Genomic DNA, 25,356 nt, shown 5'->3' with positions numbered 1-25,356 from the left:
AATTTATAGACAACTAAAATGGGCCCTCGAGATTGCTATGTGTCACCTCCACATTCGCTACATACATGCAATTGTAGATGGACAACATGCAAGGTGTCCACCTTCACCCGCTATGCAACAATTGTCATAGGCTATTCATGTAGTTCATTTGTCATAACCTATTATGTTAGAAATTAGTCCTCTCAACATTCCAAATGCAACACTTCATCTACTGTGCCAATATGAGTCTCCTTGACATGTATGACACCTAAAACATGTGAGAAATGCCGGTGCCAATTACTCACAAGTTCCTGCATAGAAATTGTCATACACGACTCTTACAACTATCATAAAATGTCATGGCAAGTTGTCGTAGCTAGTCATAGTTCATGACATAGAAACTCATGACTATTTTCATTAATTTAGCCATAAGTGTAAGTCTTCCAAGGCGGGCACCAACTTCCTAAAAATAAGAACCTTGTCATGGTCGTCACATGTCATACAGGATGGTGCCTCATCGATAGGCCCCACAAAGTGACATGACAACTGATGAAGCTACAACTTGGGAAATAATAAATACTAAAAACCAAATGATAAATAATTAAATGTTAGGTTTCAAAGGTTGAGACACCTTAGTCCCAACATTCTTGTGTAGTTAATTTACATTGTAATTTTGTATGGGTGAAAAGTGTGTGCACTTTCCTTGTTCATTTTGCTTTACTTTGACAAGTTTATTATAAATGCAATATACAATGTACAAGTGACATGTTTATTGGATCAATCCTAAGTCTCGGTTACTAACAAGAAAGTTGATTAGTCTTTCCTTTTATTATAATAGGTCCTAATATGTTTCTAGAATTATCTAACTTTCCTTACATAGATACACATTAGGAAAACTTCTTTTCTATTTATAAAAAGGTTCACCTTTCTTATGACACAGATACACCGAAGACCTTAACCAAAGTCTTCAAAATTTCAGAGATAAAGTCATCTTATATCTCTAACATTAGATTTAATTCTAAATTTTTGTTTTTATCTCTTAAAATCATCTTAGTAATCAAAGTCCACACTATACTATTTTCAAGACACCATAATTTTATCCTATTCTATTTTTAACACATCTATTTTTAATCTCAATTAATCATAGTCAACTCTTTATATTTATGTATAATTTAAATACATTAATTTTTATTTTTGAATATATAATGTAGTTTATTTTATTCCTTACAATATCTAAACACCTAAATATAATATCATTAAATATTTTATACTTAATATATATCCATAAAAAATTACATCAATATAAAAAATTATGAAATTAAAACCATTACCATTAAAATATGTATTCTCTTTTAATAGATAAATTTTAAAAAATTTAAAATTAAATTATCAAAAATAGAATTTTTAGAAAAAAAATAAAACTAGTAATCACACCTTGGTGTGCAATAGATATGTCAAAGAGGCGTTGAAGGTCAATTAAGAAAATTTCTAGTTTATTTTTTTTCGTACATTTGTGTAGTGCATGAGTTCAATTGTTAGGCCATCCAACAAAATGATGTTTTTTGTGCAACACTTGTCTCTATGGAGAAGTGGTAGCTTTAAATCAACCATGCATCCATTTACAAGGATATAAACATGAGTGAAATAAAAAGTTTTTGAATCATGAAGATACTCAAGCTCCATTACCAACAAACTCATGTAATGAGTGAAATACAAAGTTTTGAATCATGAAGATACTCAAGCTCCATTACCGACAAACTCATGTAATGTTTGCAATAGGGAGAGAGGGAAAGAAGGATATAAAGATGTAGAGATAGATGGGGGAAGAGCGAACAAGAGAGAGGGAAAGAAGGAGATAGAGAGGAAAATAGAGATAGAAATGGAGATGAAGATGGAGATGGAGAGATAGAGAGAGAGAGAGAGGAGAGACAAATAGATAGAGATGGAAGATATAATAATATAAATTTATTATTTATTATATAACATTAAATAAAATTTAAGTAGCATCTATTATTGATTAATAATTTAAATATAATATAATATACTATCTTAATTGATAGTCCAATAAAAATATAAGTCTAGATAACTAGTCACAAACCACCATCACAACCCAAAACACTCCAAGAATATAACAAAGAATCAAAACAATTACAAAATTAATTATATAATAATATGAAATTTATCTATTAAAATAAATGTTAATGAAAAATTGTCATAAATTCTTTAAACAGGCCTCTTTATTTTAAATCTAAATGCATCTCTTTATATATATTTTATTAGTAATTATAAAAAAAAAATATAATTAGACAAATGTTCTCTATGATTCTTTTATCTACTAACCTTGTGCTTCAAGATAGAGTTTGTCCCACTATGATAATAATGCTAGTAAGTGTGGGGATCAATTCTCAATCTATGAGATTCCACGATATTTTTTGATGACAACAAAAATAAATGATCAAGATCAACAAAAATAAATAAATTTTGTATTTATCTAAACAATTAGAAGAAAAAATATTAAAAAATCTAGAAAAAAAATGTTGTCATTTATTCTTAACATGAAAAGATAAATGAGTTACTTTTTATACACACTTTTTCAACTATAATAATGTTTTAAGATTGTCTAAATAATCTTAGATATTTGTGCATTATGACATTTGACATGAGATGAATGTATTGTACTATTAAAGCAAATTGTTTTGACATGACAATAACATAAGAAGTAACAAAGAAGTTCACTTAATACAATATTATATGTCATGTGTAAGGATTTGATAACTATTACATGTCATGTGTAAGGATTTGATAACTATATTTGATATGCGATGGGATTGATAAATCAAAAAAATATTGACATAATATTCTTTATATGAAACATCTTTATCCTAAAAAAAGTAAAAAAATAAAATAATAAGATCTAAATTATCCTCTCAACCAATCAAATACTCAATACATATAATTAATTTTAATAAATAAAAATGAATTCTAAAAATGAATCTTTAATCTATTTTAAAGTCAAAATTATCTTAAATGACAATTTTTTGAAAGTGAAAAACATAGCATTAGAAAATACACCAAATAATTTTGTTTTCAATACTCTTTGATATATCAAATATATATATGAACACCAATCCTCTCAACCAATCAAATACTTAACACATATAATTAATTTCAATAAATAAAAATAAATTTAAAAAATGAATCTTTAATCTTTAATATTTTCTAAAGTTAAAATAAAAATAAAAAATAAATTTCGAATCTTTAATCTTTTTTAAATTTAAAATCATCATAAATGACAATCTTTTTAAAGTGAAAAAATAACATTAAAAAGTACACCAAATAATTTTGTTTTCAATACTCTTTCATATCTATTGTACATTCTTTTTTGTTTAATAAAATTAAACATTTCCCCCAATAAATATATATATATATATTTCATCATAAATTAAAGTATTTAAAAAAAAAATAAAATTATAATAAAAATATAGAAAATAATCATACAATCATCATAAATTTCAAGTATTTTTTTAAAAAATAAAATTATAATAAAAATATAGAAAATAATCATACAATCATCAAATTTAACCATAATTGGACTTCTCAGTGTACTTCAAAATTTTCATTCAATATTAAAAAAGAAAACTTTTAATTGGAGTTTGAGCTATACATGAGTGTACCTAGGTATCTCTAGAAAGGAGTGAAAATGAAGAAATAGGGAGGGTATTTTACATGGAAAAAGGAAAAGGAAGGATGTGAGGTTTGTTGGAATAGGGAAAAGGATGTCATGTCCGTGGAGGGCGGACCCTCAAAATCTCGGCGGGGATTCTTTTGTACGAGGCAATTATAAGTCGGGACACTTTCTCTCACACTCCTTACAAAATTCACTCTGCCACTGCCGGCAATGTTCCACCACGTAGACCTCACGCTAGTTGCATAACCAACAGACTAAAGTTTGGGCAAATTTCCTGTCAAAAATGTTGTACCAGACGGTGTACAAGCACTCCAACCTCTATGGGATGCCCTCCGAATTCTTTGGATCCAATCTCTACCTTACATTTTTGCAAATTTGGAAAAATTGTCTCCTCCCTTACATAAAACCCACGCATGCGCACAGTCGCTGTCCTGGTACACTCATTTAATCAATTTTTTATGACCTCTTCACCTTCCCTATATTCCGAAACCCCTAAAAAGTCTTTACCCTGCATTCTCTCAAACTCAACGCTTACTTATTCCGGGGCCCCGCTGGCTCTAAGGGTCAAGGGTTCGACTCCGCCCCGCTCCTCTTTCTCCTCCTCTTCCTCCTGCTCTTCCCTACGCGCTCCATCTCCACCTCTTGCTTTGCTTCACGCGATCAGGAAATAATCTGGCCTTGTAGAGCGCTAGCAGCATTGCTGTGGTGTATGCAAAATGTCGGCCTATTTGGATGGCGATGAAAGAGTGCGACGTATCTCCGCGGCAATCCGAGTGGTGCCTGATTTTCCAAAGCCCGGTAAATCACATTTCTTCCGTTTTTCATTCTCTTTTACAGAAAATTCTTCAGAAATTTCAAACGTTTTAAGTATTTTGGTGTAAGTCAACTAGGATTCGAACTGAGGACCTCCGGGCGCTTTGGCACTGAGCTGCGAACAGCGAGCTCCGCAGCGTGGATTTTGCTTCCGTCGTTTGTGTATTTTACAGTAATAGGGCGGCCATTTGATAAATTGTGTAGCGTGTCGCTCATGAGACGTATAACGTGAAGTTTGTTTTTTAATGCTTTGTCATGTCCTTCGTGGAAAAAACAGACGATTGGCATGCCCCTTGATAAGGATGGGAGTAATCTATGGAATTTCCTTTTGCACATGGTTAAGTCATCGTATTTCCTCTATGGTAGACTGTTCACCAAAATTTAGCCTGTTGGATGTAGCTCAACCGCCTTTCATGGTAATTTGTGAGGTCCCTGTTCGACTCTCCGCCCTTACAGTGCAGGTTTAGGTTGAAATAGTTACCACATCAGGAAAAAGTGTAAATTCGATATATTTAGAAGATGAAACAGATATTCCGCTAACACCCTTACTGTGATTATGATGACCATGACTTTCAAGAGACCAAATTGGTATTGAGGAACTATCGAAGCGTATCTGTTTAGAGAGAAGATTATTGCTGCAATTGTTATTATTTATCCAAGCTTTTTTTTATCTGTCTTGATTGGAATTTTTGTACTAATTTTGATTGCAAATGGCCGAGTGATTTGGCTGAATTCTGTTATAAAATGTGTACAATAATAAAATATGCTGTTTTAGACTGGATATTCTTGCAGCAGGACATTTGCTGCAGCTCATTTAGAGCAATATCTTTCATTCTTATATCATTTAATAGTTTTTATAGTTAACTAGAGACTTGCATCCTGACCTCGGTTACTTATCTTTCATACTGGAAATGCATCTGCCTTGGAAATTAATAGGACGCCACTGAATGTCATAATACTTGTGATAGTGCTGTCGAGTGTTTTTGTATATTTCTTGGAAGTATCCCTTGAAACTTGCGGTACAAGAGTTTCCTGTGTATGTCATATAAACTACAGCTATTTTATCCCTCAAGTGCTAATAACTGGCTGACAAGAGTTAACGAACTGAAAAATTAAAAAAAGCAATAACAGTCATGCAATTTTCTAATTATGGATAAATCTTTGCTAGTTTTTGTAGCAGATTGTTTTTTTTTGTGAAATCTAAATGTAGTACTAGAGAAAACAAAAAAATTAAGAAGGATTAAGATGCCTGTGTGTACGGTAGTTTTATCGAGATAGATTGAAATAGGGAAGTTGGGTATTCCATTTTACTAGATTATGCAAGTAAACTGAGTGCTATAAATGTTAGACTAACACTAAATTTTGATAATTTATTGATATATATATTTTAAATTTTGTTGGCTCCAATGCCCATGATCAATCACGTCTCCCCCAAATGTAAGTCATCGACAATTTCGGGGTGACCATGCTTCCTGCACAATCACACATGTCTGCACTAATAACAAGTTTATTAAATTTTAAACCAAAGAAACTCTTGGAAACCATCTTGTAAACAAGCAAACAAACTTTTAATAGGTCTGTTTTGTCCTTAAGGAAGTTAAAAGTCATCTGTTTTGTTCTTAAGGAAGTTAAAAGTCATTTTATATTCTGTTGATTTGAATTATTTTGAAGTGGTTGTTTAAAGTTTTTTACAAAGAAATTTCACAAAAAGTTTTGGTGTCTTGTCGGGCAGGAATTATGTTTCAAGACATAACAACGTTGCTTCTGGATCACAAGGCCTTTCGGGACAGCATTGATATATTTGTTGAAAGGTACAAGGACAAGAATATCACAGTGGTGGCAGGTAAATTCTCACATTTGCTACCGTGCTTTACTAATGTTTTGCTGTATAATTTAAGAATATAATGTTATAATATGTAAATTCATCTTTGGGACATTTTCTCCTTTTCTTTCCTGAGGATGGGCCACACAGGTGGATGTGAAGTGTTGGGAACAAATAAAGTTATTGCAGTATTCTCAGAAATGCCCAATTTAATGTTCACTTCCAAGACAAACACAATCAATCAAAAGTTTGCTGGTTATTATGTGTCTGGAGGCATTTTTCACAGAGAAATTTTGTTTGATTTATATTTTTATCAACTCTCGTCACTATGTTAGTATATTAATATTTTACTTACAAGTATATAGCATGTTGAGTGCCACATTGCCTTAACAACTTATAGGTTTCAAATTTCTTTTGAGCAGTTGGAAAAGGCTGTTATTATATTTATTTTGAGATGCGTCTTTGCTGTAATTCTATGCTTAAGGACAGATATAAAGGTATAACATAAACAATAGCTTCTGCTAAAGTTCCCTTTATTGAAGAGGTAACATAGGAGATAAATATGCTTAGTGCCATCAGTGAGATGAAATAGAATTGTAAAGGGATGAACGTTTTTCAATTTAGACAGTATAATAGTCTTAGAATAGTAGGAATGCACAAACCAATGCTATGCACAATGACCTAAGTCTCTAGGAGGGATAACTGGCTTGTGTCCTGGGAAGGGAGTTATATGTCAAATGCGTTTGGGTATTGATGTTCTAGTCCTTTAAGTATTTTATAATTATTGATAACTTGTATAATAATTGGACACCTAGCTTTATACACGTTAGAAATGAGAAATTCTTATCAGTGCTAGTTTTTCACTAAATTTATTAGATAAGTGAGTAGATATAATGAAGTAATTGCTATTTGTTTTCCCTAGTGTTTGGATGTGTTGTCTTGTTCCAGTTGTGCTTATCTATATTCAGAATTGATATGACAATGTTGTATTGGAGCCATATTCGGGCTTGAGAAATTTGTGCTCAGATATATGTCCAAAAAGAATACAACATTTATGCATGAATTGGGTGCCCACATACAGATACGACATGGACGTCAGAGCGCTATGTGTGAATGTGACACAAATTATGGCGTGGCAGATATGTATCCTGATATCTATAAGACATGGGTGGCCCAGAATATTTGGATACTTAGAGAATGGATTTATGCTATGTTAGGACACATAATTCTCTAGTGTCAAAAGTCCCTTTAGTTAAACATGTTTGGAATATTACATTTTTACATCATTTTTACATCATTTAACTACTTGCTTGGAATTGGAAAAAAGAAATGAAAAAATAGAATCTTAGCATTTCATTTACAGACTATATATTAAAAAGAGAGTTCTTTATGGGACAGGGGCACCAACTCAGGCTAAAAAAGCCTCCGGTGCACTAAGCTTGTTGAACTTGGTCAGTACATTATTCAGACTTGTGCAGAGGAATCACTTCCAACAAAACATGCCCTACATTAAGACTTGGTATCCCAATGGTAGCTGGTTTTCCATTCTTACTATTTTGGCTTTATATGTATTGGGTATTTCTTTTTAAGCAAAATGTACATCCAGTTTATATGAACAAAATATATTAATGACAAGAAAAATTATAATATATCTAAATAACTGGTTGCAATGGATACTGAAAAGTCATAATAAATATACAAGGTTCTAATAACCTTTATGCTACTATTCAAGGTGAGAATATTCAAACATTTTACAAGCTTCCTCTTCTTGAATTGAAATATCCCAAAGTAATTGTAATGTGAGTGCTGCATTGTGCTGAATACCCCTGTCGACTTCCATTCAAGTTAACATCTCCGTCATCTAGGGGAGGGAAAGGAATTTGAAATGTGGATCTTTTCCTTTATTGTTTTCTTCAGACAGAAGCAAGAAAGATGTCATATAGTTGTGACCTGCCTGGCAGTTCAAGGGTAATGCAAGCTGTCCACACTGGCCAGAACCTCAGCAAATGAACACAATTTTAGATATTGTTGATTTCATGTTAATGCCAATGACAAGCTGCTTGCATGAATCTCGAGAAAACCAGCCTTTTGTTTGAGTTTTTAATGAAATTTTTGATCTGCCTCAAATGGGTACCTTTTAATCACACATTACTATAACATATTTTGCTTTCTATTTGGCATAATTTAGTAAGTGAGGAAAAATAGCACGAATATTTTGAAATAATGCATCTTTGATATTGTTTTAGCCATAATAATGTATTAATTCATATGATGATGTCATCACTAGCTTTTACAGGGTTTTCTATTTATTGCATTAGGGTTTTGAGTGGGAGTTTATATCCTTACAGATTTAGAACAATATGAATTAGCAAAAGTTGTATCTATAGGCCTTGAATAGGAGTTTATATCCTTTAGAAGCATATGAATTGTTTAATGTTGTATACATGTCCTTGCACTTCTATGCAGGTAGAGACAGCGATGTATCTGACATATGGTGACCTATTATACATACAAAATTGCTAAGGAACTAATGGAGTCTCCACGCTTTTAACATCCTGTTGCTTTTCTTTTTTAGATGTGGTTCACAAATGTGAGATTGTGTTTTGAATTTGTAACATGTTGTATGCATGTCATTTGCAACTGTCTTTGATTAGCTAATTCCTCTACATTTTGTTTTGTAAAAATATCGTGTTAAATACCACTACTGAAATATAAGAAATTGAACCCTACATTACAAAACGGAGTTGGGGCCCAATAATTTTATCTGTTATCTAAAATTTTGAGTATATCTTACAAGTTATACAGTTTAATGATTGTGGTAATCAACTTTAGTACTATACTAATTTACTGGAAGTTAACCAGTGCAGTCTGATCTTTGGTTTGCAAATTTAAGCAAAATGTGCTAATAATTGTAAACAATATGGATTTTCTTGACATTTTGACTCAAGAAAAAATGGAAGGAAGAGATCATGTTAATGTCCATTGATTACCAAAGTAATTCTGTGGGTATTAGGGCATTGACAAAAACCATTAGAAAACTCATTAATATAAATTGAAGATGCATTGCATCGACTTTGCCCCTCTGTTTGGTTTTTATATAGATGGTTGTTATTGTATGCTGTGACACTGTCTTGATAATTATCATTTTCCAGTTTCTAATTTGAGTCAATTTCTTGAAGCAAAAGTAAATGTTTGTTTGTGGTGTATATCTCAAGCTTATGGATCGCACCAATTCGTTTTTCTTGCAATCTTGGCTATCAATGCTTGCACAGAATAAGTACACATGTTTTATCCATGTTGCCAATGCAATTTAAAGTTTTTTGGTTTCTTACTAACATCATTACTGATATAAACAAACATACCATGCTTGTAAAAATATGCAGGAATTGAAGCGAGAGGATTTATTTTTGGTCCTCCAATTGCATTGGCAATTGGGGCCAAATTTGTACCTATGAGAAAACCAAAAAAGTTGCCTGGTAATTCTGATCCCTTTTCAATGCCAAAATTAGAAGATATTATATATTGTCATTGCTATTGATTTTTAATGGTTGAAAGTGAAAGAAATCTCAATTATATTGCAAGATTTATAATGATGAAAATAATACTTGTATTTATAATGTGCATCATGAGGATGCACTCATTAACTAATGCTTGATGAAGTTTTTACTGTGGGATCAATACACCCTAAAATGCTTTTGAAGGAATTACGGTTTTATCCAATGTTTTGTTATACTTGTTTAATAATCCATATTTACTAGGTATGGTGGATCACTCACTTGAATCAATTCAGGCTGAACCTAGTTCCTTTTTTAATTCAAAAATGTCAAAAAGTGAGAAAAAACATGACTGGAAAATAACTTAATGTAAAATCATACAGAAAAGAGTCCCACTTTAAATCCTCCAAGATGGCTACCGGTATATTATTGAACATTTCAAATCTGTTAACAAAAAAATCTCTTTGAAGTTTTTTAGCATGGTTTTGTCTTATGATGAAGAAAACTAATATGCACATATATTTGACGGTGCCTCTCTTGTATGATGATTTTATTTGAGTATGATGCACTATAAGTGAAATATGATATGAAGGGGAGAGAATTGAGGGTATTCACAAACAAGACACAAAAGAGGCTTATTTTCAGAATTTATGCTTTGGAATATTTTTTTTTTTGATCGATAACCAGGATTATATATTGCTTGAAATAGGGAAGATTTACATCCAAAATGCAGCCAAACTTCTTGCCATTACATGGGGTCTCGCCCCTACAAAACCAACAGAACCCGAAAAACGACACCAGACCTACATAACCAGCCATTGCAAAAAACCAGCCGTACATACATAAACGCCATCTAAAAACTGACGCGCCCAAGAGACCCGTCTATCAGAACCATCCCAAAGCCTCTTCCCGAGAAAAGTTTGGAATGCCCTTGCTGGGCCTTGCATCCTACACCTCACCTCCTCCACTTGGCGGTGTTCTCGACCTAACACCACGTAGCGACTCGCGCTCCCCTACCTTCACTTGCTTTCGTGGAATTTGATGGCGGGTCATAGGCCTCCCATCCTCGCCTAGCGGAGCTTCAGACCGAATTGGGGTCTTCTTCCCGCGTATCTTCCATCGCTCAGTCGGCCCCAAACCTCGCACATATTGCACAACATCCCTCCAACCCTTCCGTGCATTCTCAAGCTGGTTTTCAACAGGTCGAGAAGCCAACCAGATAGCAAACGGTTGCAGCTCCCCCGCTTCTATTCCAATCCTCCGCCATGGATCTTCCATTGTCTTCAGCCCTTTCCCAACAACAGCTCGAGCCACCACATCATTTAAACCTCCTGCCCACTTTGGACGTAGCACCAAGCCTGCCACCTGCAACACCTCCTCCGGCGACTTTCCCACCGACAAAGCCAGGGCGACAAACAACGATGAGATGTCGAGGTTGGTTCGAGGCCGACAGTCAGACTCCAGAAATTCCTCCCCAACCATCACGACACTGCCATCCAAAACTCCTCCCCATCCACCCTGAAGACATTCATCAACTTGTTGCTCGAGATCAACCCGCGAAATGCTGGCATTTGACCGTCCGTTGTGAAGGAAAAATTTGCCTCCATTTTGTCTCGCCTCTTCACTAAAATCTGCACACACAGCCAAAGCCAGAAACCAACGACCACGAATGCCAGGGAAACAAAGACCAAGGCCTTTAAAAAAGCCACCACCATCACATGGCATGAATGCACCACACGATTCACCTCAAACAACGCATCCTCAACAAGACAACTCACCGATGGCCTCCATCATCACTCCAAAGCCACCAAGGCCGCTTGCAACTAAATCGTAGATCACAATCTACAAGGGCCATAATTTCCCACAAGTCCAGTGTCAATCAACCACATCAAGAACAACTCGGGTTCACTTCCCTTAATAAAAGCAATTCAACCAAAATCATGAAAACTAACAGTTCGAAAGTCCTCAAATATTCTAAAATTGTTTTGCAAAGAACCATTCGCCCCCACATTTGAAAGCTTATCAGCCTCCACATTAGCTTCTCTGAGAACATGAGTCACCTTATAGTCTTCAAAGCCACCCAGAAGAAGTTTCATTCTTTGAACATGTTTGTCTAAATGCCATGCCTCCATACGACCTCTAGCTATCCCGTTCGCCACAATCTGAGAGTCGCCTTCCAGATGGAGATTTTTCACTCCCAATTTCTTAGCCATAAGAATAGCTTCTAAAGCCGCTTGGCACTCCGCTTCATTATTCGATCCATCCACCAATCTTTTAGCTCCTAGGGCTAGAATGTTGCCACAAGCATCCTGGGCAACTACTCCCGCACCAGAGATCCCTAGATTTCCCCTCGAGGCGCCATCAAAATTGACCTTGACCCAACCCTTATCTGGCGGGACCCACTCGTGTCTTACTTCACCCATCCTCTGAGGATTTGCCCTCAAAAGCCCATTAGCAGGCCTAAATTTGATCAAAGGCCAGTTCAACAAAACTCCAGCATCAAACGGGGTGAAAGGAGTCTTTGCTAAGTTCACTTGAGAAGCAGCATTAGTGACCAATTCCAAGATTGCCTTCTCCAATCTAATCAGAAAGCGATCCCTATTTTCCGCTTTTCTATCAAACACTCTACGGTTCCGTTCTTTCCAGAGCTCCCAAAAAACAGTAGAGGGTAAAATCTTCCAAATGGCAGTGAAGATTGACGACTTACCCAAAACAGGCCAAGACTCCAGCCAGTTGCTCAAGTTCCCTGCCATTGGACCCTTCCAATTCAGTCTCTGCAACCCAAAACGCCATGCTTCCTGGGCGAATTCGCAGTTAAATAGAAGGTGGTCCACATCTTCCTCCTCTTTTTCACAAAGCACACAGCGGAAGGGGCCTGCAAACCCCATTTTTTTGAGACGGTCCCCTGACAAAATCCGTAAGTTGTTCTGAAAATTCTTTAATGTGTTGAAGATATTATGATTGGTTGAGCCAAGCATGGATCCACTTTAAACCCTTGAGAATCTACATTAGTTTATATGTTTGATGATTTCATCTAGTTGATTAACAACAACCATTGTCAAACCTTTTAATCATTGAAGAAGCTACATATGCTCATTTTGATGAAAAGAACAAAGAAGCAAAAGAGAAATAAGATGCATGGGAGAGCTTATTTTTAGCCATCAGTCCTTAGGGAAAAACTCCCCAACAAGTGGGAGGATAAGCTGCCCACCAAAATACAACCCCCTTTTGTTACATATTAATGTAATAAGCTCATTGCTATGAAGCTCTTATTTTGTCATATGTTCATTATTCAAGTGGTGATAGATAGAGGTGTAAAGTACATATTGTTATGGGGTATGTGATCACCACTTTCAATTTAGTTATGTAGGCATTTTGTGTGAGAAACTATTGTCGTGTAACAGTAACAAGTTTTTGGTGTTAAAATAAGATGTTAGGGGTGCTGGAATTAGATGCTTAGAGATTCACATCCACATATTGAACATAGAGAGATTTTACACTACATTACATTGAAGGACCTTCCCAACTAATTACAACTAAACACCCTTACATAACACAAATATCAACATAACTTAACAGCTTAGCACGTAATTAGAATCTTAGGTTACAGTATAACCAAAGCACTAACACTAACACTACAGACACTAAAAAACATGTTTTGGATCATATGGGCCCCAAAAGCTGACAAACCCTCATTGTCCTAAATCTGGATGATCTGGAGCATTCGCAAATTTGGGCAACTACCAACCATGCTACTCTATATGGAGCCCTCTATCTCTTGGTATCTATCTACTTGTATCAACACTTCCTCCTGGTGCCTTAATCTTTGCTCCACACTCCATTTTGAGCAACACCTATCAATATGTATATCAAGTGCCATGTTGACAAGATTATGGTAAAGCACATCATTTAGCATGCTTCTGACTATACTACAGAATGAGCAAGATATGTCATCGCTAGACTATGATGACCAACATCCTTGGTGGGGATTACCTTAATCGTTTTGGTAGTGCAAAGTTCAAAGAGCACCACTCACAAATTGAGTATGATGCCCTATTTCCCTCTTTTTAGTCAAGAGGTGGGAACAAAATGGCTCACTCAACAAGATCTTGATTTGTTTCAACACTCTAAACCTTGTAGGATTGTATAATGCCAAGTTTCTGATCTTGGTACATGTAGGGGTACAAGGTTCAAGTACAATGGTATGACAATTTTTGTTTCCTTGGGTATGGGTATGGGTTCGGCTATATATATATATATATGGTTAAATTTGATTCATTTTAAATGCTTTTTCATATTTTCTTGGATGGCACAGGTTGTTGTGCAACTCTTAGAGCCATAAAACAGCTGGGAATCTCTTTCATGCATATCAAAGTACAGTTATATCTATAATAGGTTTCATGACGATTAAATTCTCCCAAAGGGTATGTACTACTTCCCTATTTGAGTAGGTTTAATTATCATGTTGTATGTACATATGGTCAAACATGTACAAACATTCCCTTGTCATTTTCTCTAAAAAAGTCATGGTTCAAAAGCTCTTGTGACTTGTGTGAGCACAAATGGTCAAACATGCTTCTTTAGTATCCCATAGGAAAACTTGTTTCCGAGTCTCAAGGTTTTTGGTGAGTAATTGCTGGAAACTTGCCGACAAACTAGGCAAAAACTTGTGTGTCCAAGTGAAAACTTGGCCAATGGCAGATTAAAACATTCTATCCCAAAAATACTCATTGTCATCTTTTCTTGCATTAATTGTTTTGAGTATTTGAGCTGTTTGACGTATTGGAGCATTCAAGCACTCACCATGAAGGTTTGTGTGGGCCCAAAGGCCTTAATTTGGGATGGGCCTTGTACACCATGAAGGGCATTGCCCCTTGACCTTGCTGGGGCCTATGCCTTGAGACCCTTGCAAGGGGGCATTGCCTCTTGATACCCTGTTGAAAGCTCTGCTCCCAAACTCGCATGAGGGGCGCTTCCTCTCAACCTTGTTAGGGGCTTTGCCCCCATACCCTTGCAAGGGGTGCTGCACTTAGATCTTGTCATTTCCTCACCCCTTAACTCATTGGGGGTTTCCATCTTGAGCCCCCTACTTTGGTTTTAAAAAAGCAAAAAAGCAAAATTGTTTTGGGCTCATGAATTCCATGGATAAATTTTGTAAAATATCAGTACAGATATGTAATTTAAAATCAAATGGATGTGAGTTGAACTTGGTATTTTAGATCTACAAATGAAGGGAAAAATTTTCATGACCTTTGTGAATTCAGTTTCATACATTTTTTAAAGATTATTTTTCAATTTATTGTGTTTTTAGTGTTTGGGAATTTCGCCTAGTCCAAGTTTGACTTTTTGATTTTTTTTGGGTATGCTGAGTTTTTGAACGCTGTCTCTACTCATTGTATCTTTATGTGTTCACAGGGAAGGTGGTTTGTAACTGGTAAGTAGCTAGTGTTTTTAAACTAAATCTCACCATTTAATCAAAGTTTGACATATTGTACATATGTATGTGATCACATGGAAGGTGATTTGTAACTTGTAAGTAGTTAGTGTTTTTGAGTTAAGTCTTAATATTTAATTATAGTTTGTCATGCATACATTCTAATGGCAGCATTATAACTGTAGAAGATTATAATCCATCATTACCCACCACTCGTAAACAATTGAACAATTAGAACAAGTCAGTCATTGCTCACAAGAAAATAAGCCCAAGTGTCCGAAAATTTCAAATTACCATTATTTGTTGGTAGAGTTTTAAGTTATATCATTGCTTTTGAACTATTCTGTAACCATATCAATATGCATTGTTTTCAGGTGAAGTTATTTCTGTGGAGTATGCATTGGAGTATGGAACAGACAGAATGGAGATGCATGTTGGAGCTGTCCAACCAGGTGACCGTACCCTGATTGTCGATGATTTAATTGCCACTGGTGGAACTTTATGTGCAGCCATGAGTTTACTAGGTGAGAATTTTGATTCATGTGACTATCTTGAAGTTATATAATTTCAATGTTCCTGTAAGTTTTTGAGGTTGGGGGGACACATTTTTGGGATAAAAAATGTATTTCCCAAGTTTTGGATATCAAAATTAATATATTTATGTATATAAATAACAAATGCAAGAAAAACATTAAATTAAATGGTATAAAGATCAGGAATTCAAATAAAACTAACAGCTATAACAGTGAACAAGAACAATTAACATCAAAATAAATAATAAAATGAAACGTTGAAAGAAAAATGTGAAGTATTAATATGAATTTTTGATTTTTATGTATTGAAAATTGTTGTTCAACCATGTGCCATCCCCTTGATTTTCAAATTTTGTGAATAGTTTTCTCTTTTTTTTGAAAGCTATTGATGAGGAGATATCCCTCAATGTTCTAGGACATAAAAACATTCTTTAGCATCCTCCATAAAATAATGAATGTCTGAGAAATATGTAGAAAAAGGGGATGCAAAGAGGATCCCTCAATGTTCTAGGACTTAAAAACATTCTTTAGCGTCCTCCACAAAATAATGAATGTCTGAGAAATATGTAGAAAAAGGGGATGCAAAGAAGACATCCCTGAAGCTTATGGGATAACCTTGAGTAAGAATCCACTATTGAACAATCATACAGACTTTGCTTCCTTCATGAGAACTACTAAGAACACCAACAATAGTCCATCCTCTCATTTGCACATAATGAATTCAATGATCGTATAACTATCTCCAGAACCATGGCAATGAAATGCAACCTTCAATTGACCAGCATCTCGGATAAGAATTGGAATACAAATCTCAACTGCAATCAGAATTTGGAATGATATCCAACTAATTTTTTATAGCATCTTCCCAAAGGGTGTATTTATGCTAGAATATGAATATAGAAGTAAACAATAGGAAATAGAACATCACCTATATGAAGAGACAGGAGCCACTGATTCAGTTTCCTGAAAGAGGTCTATTTCTCTGTTATTGTCGTACATGGGATGGTTTTGGCTGTTGATAAAACTGTCTTGCCATACTATTTCCCATAAGTGAAATTTTTCTATGTTGCCAAAATAGTAAAATATCTTATAGCATGCTTATATAGTTGATCTAGTATATTCTTCCATTTAGTATGATTCAAAACCATTATTCCCTTGTTTTGGGTCCAACTTTGGAAGTCCTTTTTGAAATTTAATTAAGAAGATGGCATATGTACCCAACCAGCTGAAACTGAGCATTTAGCTGATGATCTTTGGATATGGAGGTTTCATTATCATAAAATATGTTTGTTTTGCTGATATTTTAAATTGGATTTCAATGAATTTGGTATGAGACAATGCTACATTTGATGACTTCTATCTTACAGGTATTGGAATATTTATAAATTCTCTTTTGGCAACGTCACTGTAAAATTCCAATTTGATTAATTGATGTTCCTAATAAGTAGGCTGTTTTCACATGAAACAGAATGACATGGGCAATATTACTCATGTCGACTACATTGTATTTTAGTTCTATATTCTTTTTATTTATACCTAGCCCTATGTATTTACCTTGTTAGATAAGCTTCATGTTGTTTCTTTATTAGAAGTATTATTTCTTCTAGGAGCATCTCTGTATTTTACTCTAATACCTAATACAATAGTTCTAAGTTGCTGTTTTGGTATGGGAATGAAAGATCCCTGATGGATCTCTTTTGCTGATCTGCTGTAATTTTTTTTATTTTAAATTGATTTTCCCGTTTATTAATATTTTCTTTCAGAAATAGACAGAAGTTGCAGAAGGGTTGGATTCTTTTTTTGTTTTGATGATTTTTCAACAAGTAATAAATGAAGTACAAGTACATGAACAAAGTACTGAAAATGAAGTTCATATACAGCCAAAACAAATTTGATTCAAGGCAGATTTCTGAATTTAAAATCAAATATTTGACCAAATGAAGCTTTCCAATAATTTCAGGAAGATTACAATCAGGAATGAACCCGACCTGGATGCTGAAAGAGTAATATAACCAGGAATGAAGTTGCGGCAAGATTCCAGCCCTCCAAGTGCTGCACGTGGGAAGGAAAGTGGCTGCCAGGTACAGCCGTACGGCTGCCAAGTACACCCAACTGGATAGAAACCCCCAAACCCCACGTTGAACTCTGTTAGAATCACTGAAACCTCCAGAAAGTGTGCCGTACAATCTCCAAGATGCTAATAACTGCAAGCAAATCCAAACCACTGTATTGGGGGCTACGTCCCAAACAGGCAAGGCATTAGGGTTGGCGTCCCAGATGCTGAAAAGCTCTTCCAGAGCCAAAATCTCAAATCCAAGATGTAAAATGTGTAGAAGATACCCAAGAATTAGGTCTCAACTTCCTTATAACACCTTCCCACTTAGCTCGAACCCTAAAAGTGACTCAATGTGGCGTTTAGGGTTAAAATGTTATATTTCTCATTTTAAGTTGCCAAGTGCATAGAAAACTACATTTTTTCAAATATAAAGAAATCCGTTCACCGAAAGGATCTGAGTCGAGAGAAATATTTAGAAAAGTCCAAGACCTTTCCAACGAGCTATTACACCAAGAGATACGCATCCAGATGAGGCCAAAAACCCCTTATTACTCCAAAATGGCTATAAACATAGCCTTATTTAAATAATAAACGCTAACTTAGGAAATATTAAAAATATAACCCAAATAGCTGCAAAATGCTCAAATGATACCATAAACCAAAAAGTCAACTTGCCACCTGTCTGTGACTGAAGTCGGAAATCAAGGATCCACTGGCAATCTCATCCCTAAAATCTAGGGATGCTCCTAGAAACTAGGAAACAAACCCAAATCCTCTGAAACTGAACCCAAGGAATAATCTCAAGGAGACCCAACCCTGGGTATGGTTATAACCTCCTAAATAGTAGGGATATCCTCCATAAACGTAGGAACTGCCTCCTAAAAATAAGGAATTGCTCCAAACTGATCAACTATTGTCAGAACACCAAGTCCCAAATACTGTATAACCACACTGAGTCTCTATCCATCATTGTCAGCCTACAAGACCCCATAATAAGCTGACTCACATGTCTCTGCTAGACAGAGCTAAAGAGGGGACATTACAGAATGGGTACGGGTGCAGGGTTTAGATATGCTGGTATGGTGATTTTTCCCCTTGGGTATGAGTATGGCTGTATATGCATACATATACAAAAAAGAAAGAAAGAAAAGGAACACACGATACAAAATGGAAATTACAAATACTGCAATAATTTATCCAATTGCAAATATACAAATACTGCAAATAAAATAGTGTTTGTATATTGTATATTGTATATTGCAGAATATACAATATATTTATATAGTATTTATATTTTTATGCAATTTATATTTATATATGTATGTTCCATAGTTACAAGACTCAGACTTGTCTTTATACTTGTCAAGCTGATTTTGGACAGGTCTGAAACTTGGCAGAGGCTCAACAATTCAAAAATCCATTAAATATAGAGATTTTATTAGGATTTGAAGCTGTTACTATGTACTCTTCAACAAATCAACTTTAAAGACATAACAAACTTATCAATTAGAAGCTACTTTGATAAAATGTACAGGTATACATAGATCAAATGAGTACAGAAATGGATTTGAGTTGAAGGTAACAACATTTAATAAAAACATTCTGAAGTGTTTTAGCTTTTAGGTGGACAAAACTCATGGACTATTATCTCCATGGCATCAAAAACAAAAATCACATGATGGAATCATGAATTATGTAGAGAGGAGGACCTTGCATCACCAACTCTATGTTTAGTCTTGTGCTTGTATCTTTAGACAAGTCTGCAACTGCTGCTACAACCATGGGAACATTACCTAGGATAGAGATTGACTCGACAAACCAAAAGTACGAATATATTAAATTTCTTGGAATTAATTGGGAAAAGAGTTGAAAGGATTAACAAATGTTGCTTTTTCATTTAGCATGGCTCAGCATGATTTTATTTTTTTGCTTTTTTAAATTAGAGCAGGGATTTGGGGTGGTAGTGTTTAGCAAAGTCGAGGGGTGTGAGGGTGGGGTCAAGGGGTGGAGCCCCTCCTACGAAGTCCTAATAAAAGTCTTTATGACCACACAAAATTTCATGGCACATTGCCATTTTCCATTATTTTGTCACTTTTAACCCATCACCAAGTGTCCTTCAAAGTTCAAACAATAGTTGGCAGACATGAACTATGCAAAAACTTGATAGAGCCAAAGTTTTTGATTCGGCAAAAACTCGAGAACTTAAAAATTGCTTAAATTTCTTTACAAACACATTTTTTTTGCAAAATTCAATGACAAGATATATCTAATGAGTCAATGAATGAGCACAAAAGTGTTTTATTTCAAATTTGATTGGTTTGAATGAAAGCTGAGTACAAAATCGCATCATCACAAGGAATCCTAATGGCTGATTAGCTTAAAAAGCAAAATACAACATTTTATAACTTCCTCTTTCCTAATCTAGTGAAAACATGGGGAGAGGTTGAGATTCTAATCCTTGGGGTTTGTTGTGGCTCCTTGTTCAGCATAGAAGGTTGCGGCTTGACCTCCATCTTGCTAGTGTTTGTGTAAAAAGTGGATTTATCAAACTAGTTAGCTTTTAGCATCCCTAGAGAGAGTCCTATTAACATTGCTTAAGTCTTCACTTAAGGACTTTTAGACTTTTGTCTCACCTCGTCTAGTTGAGACATGTGTGTTGAACACAATGTACCACTGAGAGGGGGGTGAATCAGTGGTTCCTAGAAATCTTTTCTTTTTAAACCAAGCTTTGAGTACCGGTTAACAACCTAAACACTAAGCAATCAAACCGGTAAGATATGAGAGGATATCAAAAGAGGCAAACACACAAATGCATAACCCACAACACCAGATGTACGAGGAAATCCCAATATGGGAAAAACCTCGGTGAGAAATGCTACTGGAGACTACTGCTCCAATCCAGCCTCACAATGAAACAAGTTACAATGATTTAGGGCACCAACCCAAGGAGTACCAACCCCTGCACCAAGCACCAACTCGTTGTAATATAATGAAATACAATTTTAATGCAATGATAGCACCTAGTTGCAAATGAGTTCTGCAACACCTGATCAACCGATGTCTGCCGATTATCAACCTCCTCTTCACTGGTTCTTCCATTGCCGCTTATCTGATTTCTCTCTCTGATCACTTACCGGTTACTCTCTGCCTTTCTTCTCTTTCTCTAAATCTCATACTGCACAATACCACACTTGGATGCCTTCCTAACCGTTCAATCCTTACTGGTACACTTGGCTGTTAAGACTATAACAATTTATCGGTTACTCTATCTTTGCTAGTTAGAGCCTCTCAATGGTTTAGCCTGCTCACTCCACACTTTGACTTTTTTGTGAAGGAACTCTCAGACAGATAGTCTCTCTTCTTGCTCAAGCTCTCTTCTCTCTCACAACTCGCATCGAGCATCATCATCTTCAGTCTCGAGTTCACATATTTATATTTGAGGGTTCCCACCAAAAGCAACTTTCAAACAGTGGTGTGCTAGGGTTTTCCTCTACCAACTCAATCCGTATCAAATCTGATTGGATCCTCTTTTTTGGAATGATGATCTGCATCATATCAAACAACACTGCCATATCCTCCTTGCTTTCCAATGCATGTTTTCTATTTTTAGACGTCTGTAGCATGCTTTTTAGCCTTTCTCTGTCAATCACCTTTAATGGCTCGGTTGTTTCCTTCAGCCAACGAGTACAAGGATCAGATCGTCCTGCAGAATCAGATCAATCATCTTGCCTCTCTTTCTTCCTTGAGCCGCAACATCCTGCCATCGTCCCATGATTTGCGGGTTCTTCATTAATGCCGACTCGCTCATCGACTACCACGTCAATGAACACTTCATCGACCTCTACGTGCTTGCCACTTGGTGTCCACTTGTCATCCTTGTCGACATCCACCTATGCTCAGACTACAAAGTCGGTTTGATATCCTTCACCGACCAAGACTTACTACCGGTTCAACTCACCTTACCAGTATAACCTAACTTCATCAGTGGACCTTCATACATGCTGACCTCTTCTTTGCCAGTGGATCAACTTGGCCTTCCATCAAACATGTTGGTCCATCCACTAAGTCCATTTACCGGTTGCATTATACTTCTCTTTGTATACCGATGACCACATCTTTCTGTTCTCCTTGGCTTGCTTATTGGTGGTCCTGCTTACCGGTAGATGCTGCACTTCATGTGTACCGGTAACATACCTTTTCTGTCTACTTACACATTCCATCCTTCATAATGGTTGACATCACTACTTACTTCACCCATACCGGTCACCACTACTTACTCACCAGTGACCATTCCATACCGGTTGACATCAATGACAACTTAATGCCAACAATCTCTCCCTTTGGCATTGATGTCAACACACCTGCAAGTCTCCACACAGGTAGATTTCTCCCCCTTTGACACAATGACAAAGGGTTAGGGTACTTCATTATCTGATTTATTCTCCCCCTTTGATTCATACTTAACTGGTTAGATTGTGGGTACTCCCCCTTAGTCAAATCTGCTCTTTGTGATTACAACTGGGACTGAGACATAGAATCCTGAACTCTCCCTATGATCAGCATGTGGTTCAAGAGATATAGATACTGCTATGAATTGCCCCTGAACCATATATCTCCTTACAAGCTTAAGTGCACGAGGCAAGTGACACAACTCCCAACTTGTGTCTCAAGTATTCAAAAGTGCTTACCGGTAATGGTTTGGTGAAGACGTTGCCACTTATTCTCCTGTGGGGACATATTCCATCATGACTTCTTGTCCTTCAACTTTCTCTCCAAGAAATTGATACTTGATGGCTATATGCTTTGTCCTTGAATGCATCACTAGGTTCTTTGATATGTTGATGGCACTTGAATTGTCACACCGGATGGAAATAGGATCAGAGATATCCACCTGTATGTCCTTGAGGGTCTGTTTCATCCAAAGCACCTAAGAGCAACACGTGGCAGCAACAATGTATTCTACTTCAGCAGTTGATAGGGAGACTAAATCTTGCTTCTTGCTATGCCATGAGACCAACCGCTCACCTAGGAAGAATGCACCACCACTTGTACTCTTTCGCCTAGGAAGAATGCACCACCACTTGTACTCTTTCGGTCATCAATGCAGCCTGCCCAATCAACATGTGTATGCTTCCAAGGTAAATTCCCCTTGTTTAGGATACCATAATCTATAATTGAGTGTCCCCTGCAGGTACCTAAAAATTCTGCTGACTGCTTTCATATGTGAGTGCTTAGGTGCTTCTTGAAATCTAGCCACCATGCATACTGCCTGCACTATATCTGGTCTAGAGGCAGTTAGATACAATAAACTGCCAATCATGGATCTATACAAGGTCTGATCCACTATCGGCGACTCATCATTCTTGCTTAGTTTTCTTCTGATCACCATGGGGGTACTCACTGGTTTGTAGTCCTCCATTTGAAACTTCTTTAGCATGTCCTTTGCATACTTGGTTTGTGAGATGAAGATTCCCTTATCTAGCTATGATATCTGCCAACCAAGAAAGTATGTCAACTCTCCAAGCATTGACATCTCAAACTTTGACTGCATCTGATCAGCAAAATCTTTGCAAAGTGTCCTTGTTGCCTCCAAAAATGATGTCATCTACATACACAACCACAATGATCATGTGGTTTCCATCTACCTTGATGTATAGATTACATTCAACTCTCCCCTTTTTGAATACCATGCTCTAGGAGCCTGCTTTAAACCATACAGGGCTTTCTTCAACCGGCACACAAAGGTTTCATCATCATGTAACAAAAACCCTTCCAGTTGCTCCATGTACACTTCTTCCAAATTTCCATTGAGGAAGGCAGATTTTACATCCATTTGATATACCTTATAACCCTTGTAGGCTGAAAAAGCTAGAAACATCCTAATTGCTTCTAGTCTAGCTACCGGTGCAAATGTTTCTTCAAAATCAATGCCCTCTACTTGAGAGTAACCCTTGCACACAAGTCTAGCTATATGCCTAACAATTTTACCTTCTTCATTCATCTTGTTCTGGTAGATCCATTTGGTGCCAATGATGTTCTTGTCTTCTGGTCTAGGGACTAATTCCCAAGTCTTGTTCTTCTCAATTTGCTGCAACTCTTCTTCCATTGTATTCATCCATTTCTGACTTTTGTTGGCCTCATTGAATGTCTTAGGTTCCATTTCAGTCATGAGGCAGAAATTGACTTGTTCATCATTCCGAGCAAGTCTTCTTCTAGTCTGCACACCATCACTCTTATTACCTAAAATCTGCTCTTCCGGGTGGTTTTTCTGCACATATCAGTTAGAGACCTTATTGGATGCTTCTTCTGGTTCATTGTCTAATTGAGCTTCTTCACCTTCATCACCAGAATCATCATACCGGTTTACTTGTGCTTGTCTTCCTTTATGCATGTCCTCATCAACTCTTACATGCACACTCTTAATGACTCTTCTTAGTCTTTTGTTGTAGCATTTGTAGGCCTTACTGTTAGTTGAGTAACCAAGGAAGATCCCTTCATCACTCCTGGAGTCAAAACTACCTAAACCATCCATGTCTCTCTTGATAAAACATTTGCTTCCAAACACCTTGAAGTACTTGACCGATGGTTTCCGGTCATACCACAACTCATAAGGTGTCATTCTACTGTTTGTTCTTAACTGAACCCAGTTCAAAGTATATGTTGCAGTATGAACTGCTTCCTTCCAATACAAATCCGATAAACTTGCCTCATTCAACATGGTTCTTGCCATCTCCTTGACTGTCATGTTCTTCCTTTCTACCACACCATTTTGTTGTGGTGTCTTGGGGGCTGAGTATTGCCTTCTGATTCCATGTCTCTCACAGTAATCTTCAAACTCATTTGATGTGAACTCTCCACCCCAGTCGAATCTTAGGCATTTCAGCTTGCATCCACTTTCCTTCTCTACCATCTTTCGAAAGATCTTGAATCTATCAAATGCTTGTGATTTATCCTAGAGGAAAGTGACCCATGGCATTCTTGAATAATCATCAATGAAGAGCATAAAGTCTCACCGGCAAGAGCTCTTGTTCTAGTTGGACCACACCTAGAACAAGTTCAAGTGGTCTTGAGGTGTTGTGTTCTTTTGTCTTGAATCTCACCTTAGTTTGCTTTCCTTTCACACATTCATCACAAAATGTGCTCATCGGTTTGATGATTGGTGGTATATTTCTCACATAGCCCTTTTTGCTTATTGCAACTAGATTTTCAAAATTTATGTGGTCTAATCTTCTGTGCCACAACTAGCTTTCATCCACTTGTCCCAACATGCATTGGGATTCAAAACATTCTTTCAGATTGTATACATTTCCATCTCTCCTCTTACCTTCAGCTACAACCTGACCGGTACTCTCCTTTATCTGGCAACCAGTAGAATCAAAGGTGAATTTATAACCTTCGTCACACATCTGACTCACACTCAACAAATTGTGCTTCAGGCCTTCCACATAATATACATCATGTGCTTTCAGTTTGCCATCAATATTTAGAGTATCTTTTCCCTTTATCTTGATAGATGAGTTGTTTCCAAACCTCACTG

General features: G+C 36.2%; 1 protein-coding gene and 1 non-coding gene across 2 annotated transcripts in view; both read left to right on the top strand.

Annotated features, from left to right (window-relative positions):
* The first annotated feature begins 4,094 nt into the window (after nt 1-4,094).
* The window catches only part of LOC131045314 (adenine phosphoribosyltransferase 1), a 48,643-nt gene continuing 27,381 nt past the window's right edge, over nt 4,095-25,356 (top strand). The window contains exons 1-4 of the mRNA XM_057978887.2: nt 4,095-4,465; nt 6,213-6,323; nt 9,686-9,778; nt 15,605-15,754. Of these exons, the coding sequence (XP_057834870.1) occupies nt 4,384-4,465; nt 6,213-6,323; nt 9,686-9,778; nt 15,605-15,754 (436 nt within the window). The 5' untranslated portion in view covers nt 4,095-4,383. The remainder of the gene's footprint in view (nt 4,466-6,212; nt 6,324-9,685; nt 9,779-15,604; nt 15,755-25,356) is intronic.
* On the top strand, nt 4,739-4,866 carry LOC131045315 (U6atac minor spliceosomal RNA). The gene has a single exon (XR_009105792.1). It is a non-coding gene; the product is annotated as a U6atac minor spliceosomal RNA (small nuclear RNA).

Source organism: Cryptomeria japonica, chromosome 3 (assembly GCF_030272615.1).
Source record: "Cryptomeria japonica chromosome 3, Sugi_1.0, whole genome shotgun sequence".
Taxonomy (NCBI): Eukaryota; Viridiplantae; Streptophyta; class Pinopsida; order Cupressales; family Cupressaceae; genus Cryptomeria; species Cryptomeria japonica.
Note: the sequence above shows the minus strand (reverse complement) of the source record. Positions and strands in the feature narration are given on the sequence as shown.